We start from the raw sequence: 1,663 nt of genomic DNA, 5'->3' as shown, positions 1-1,663 counted from the left end.
TTTTTTTTTTTTTTTTTTTTTTTTTTTTTTTTTTTTTTTTTTTTTTTTTTTTGTTTCTCTTAGAGCTGAACTCTAAACTCCTTCTTCATCGACCTAGCAATAGAGATTTATTTGTATTTCTCTGTTTTATTGCATTTCAGTTGGTTTTATGTTGCTTGTGTATAGTTGCTTTTCTATATACTAATGTCGATACGAGTTGGTTTGTAATACAGAAGATCATATTAACGAAGACCGAGGTGGTGCAGGATAGAGCGGCAGCTGAAACTACATTTATTAATGTTTTAATATTTATAATATCTCTCTCAAAAGGTAATTAAACCCAAAGAGAAACAAGCTGCATGCTGCTTAAGTACTGTTGCACGGAGGCGGCCAGCGAGCAGTTCTCTGTTACCTGTATATTTGGGGGGCTCGCTGAACTGGGATTTCGGAATAACAGCTGGAAAAGAGATTAAATATACTTTTGTTTACTTAGTTGTTGAGTTTTTTCCCGAAAAAAGAGGATTCTTAAACATGAACAACGCCCCCACCCGCCCATCCCCCCACCCTCCTGTTGTGCACGTAGCATGGCGAGACGAAGACGAATACCATCCAGTATATGTTGAGCCGCATACTTTCGGGATAAACTAGGAAATATGCAGCGAAATAACACAATAAAGTTATTTATTTTTATTAATTTGCATTTAATATTTACAAACAGACAGCAGAAGAAGCCACGCAGAAGAGGGAGAGAGGGAGGGAGGGCCGACTGGGTCTCGCTGCTAGCAGTAGTAGCGAGCAGGCGGTGGTGCTGTGGTGTGCAGCANGAGGGAGGGCCGACTGGGTCTCGCTGCTAGCAGTAGTAGCGAGCAGGCGGTGGTGCTGTGGTGTGCAGCATAGCGTCTGTGTTGATGCATCAGAAACGAGTTAAACATTGTGTATTTGAATTACTTTATGTGTCAATTAGATAAATATCTCTAATTTGAACGGCTACCCGTTTAAACTTTTCTATTTTGCCGCCGTACGAGCCCAGTCTCATTTCAGGTTCCTACACCCACCCCGCTAAACGAGTGACCCTTCACCGTTTGCACACAAAATTTGTTGAAAATGGATGTTTCTTCTTTTTCTTCCGAAGATCAGATGACGAATTACGTCCATGCGGGTGTAACCCCAGATCCTTTGACGGGGGCAATCACCAAGCCCATCTACCAGTCCACCACCTACGTACAAGAAAGCGTTGAGCAGTATCTGCAGAAAGGTTACTCGTACTCCCGATCGGGAAACCCGACGGTTAGAGCCCTAGAAGAAAGAATGAAAACAGTTGAAAAAGGCGCAGACGCCGCCTGCTTTAGCACAGGCATGGCTGCCACGGTAACGGTAAGCGAACTCTGAACTCGCTTTCTTCTCCTAGCATATATACCTTGACTAGAACTTAACTAGCTTTCCACTGAAGTACAAAGAGTGCAGAGCACCTCCATACATAAGAGATCAAACCATATGCCAGTCAGTGCTGATGAGGAAGCGGAGCTCGCTTTCCGCTTCTCCCTCATAGTAGATGGAGGCTGTTGGTTTATACCAGTCAAGCTTGACTTGTATTCAAGTTGTATGTTTCGTGTGTTGTTGTTGTGGTTTCAGGTGCTCACGGCCTTCCTCAGTGCTGGCGACCACTGCATAATGCCTATATGCC

At 43.5% G+C, this 1,663-nt stretch overlaps 1 protein-coding gene across 1 annotated transcript in view; it reads left to right on the top strand.

Annotated features, from left to right (window-relative positions):
• Positions 1-1,083: 1,083 nt before the first annotated feature.
• Positions 1,084-1,663, top strand: part of EMH_0045660 (cystathionine beta-lyase, putative) — a gene marked incomplete at both ends in the record, with an annotated part of 2,771 nt that continues 2,191 nt past the window's right edge. Inside the window, one exon of the mRNA XM_013496089.1 lies at positions 1,084-1,353. Within this exon, the coding sequence (XP_013351543.1) occupies positions 1,084-1,353 (270 nt within the window). The remainder of the gene's footprint in view (positions 1,354-1,663) is intronic.

This window comes from Eimeria mitis, genomic scaffold, assembly GCF_000499745.2.
Source record: "Eimeria mitis Houghton genomic scaffold, Emh_scaff1906, whole genome shotgun sequence".
Lineage (NCBI taxonomy): Eukaryota > Apicomplexa > Conoidasida > Eucoccidiorida > Eimeriidae > Eimeria > Eimeria mitis.
This window is presented reverse-complemented; position numbering and strand designations above follow the sequence as displayed.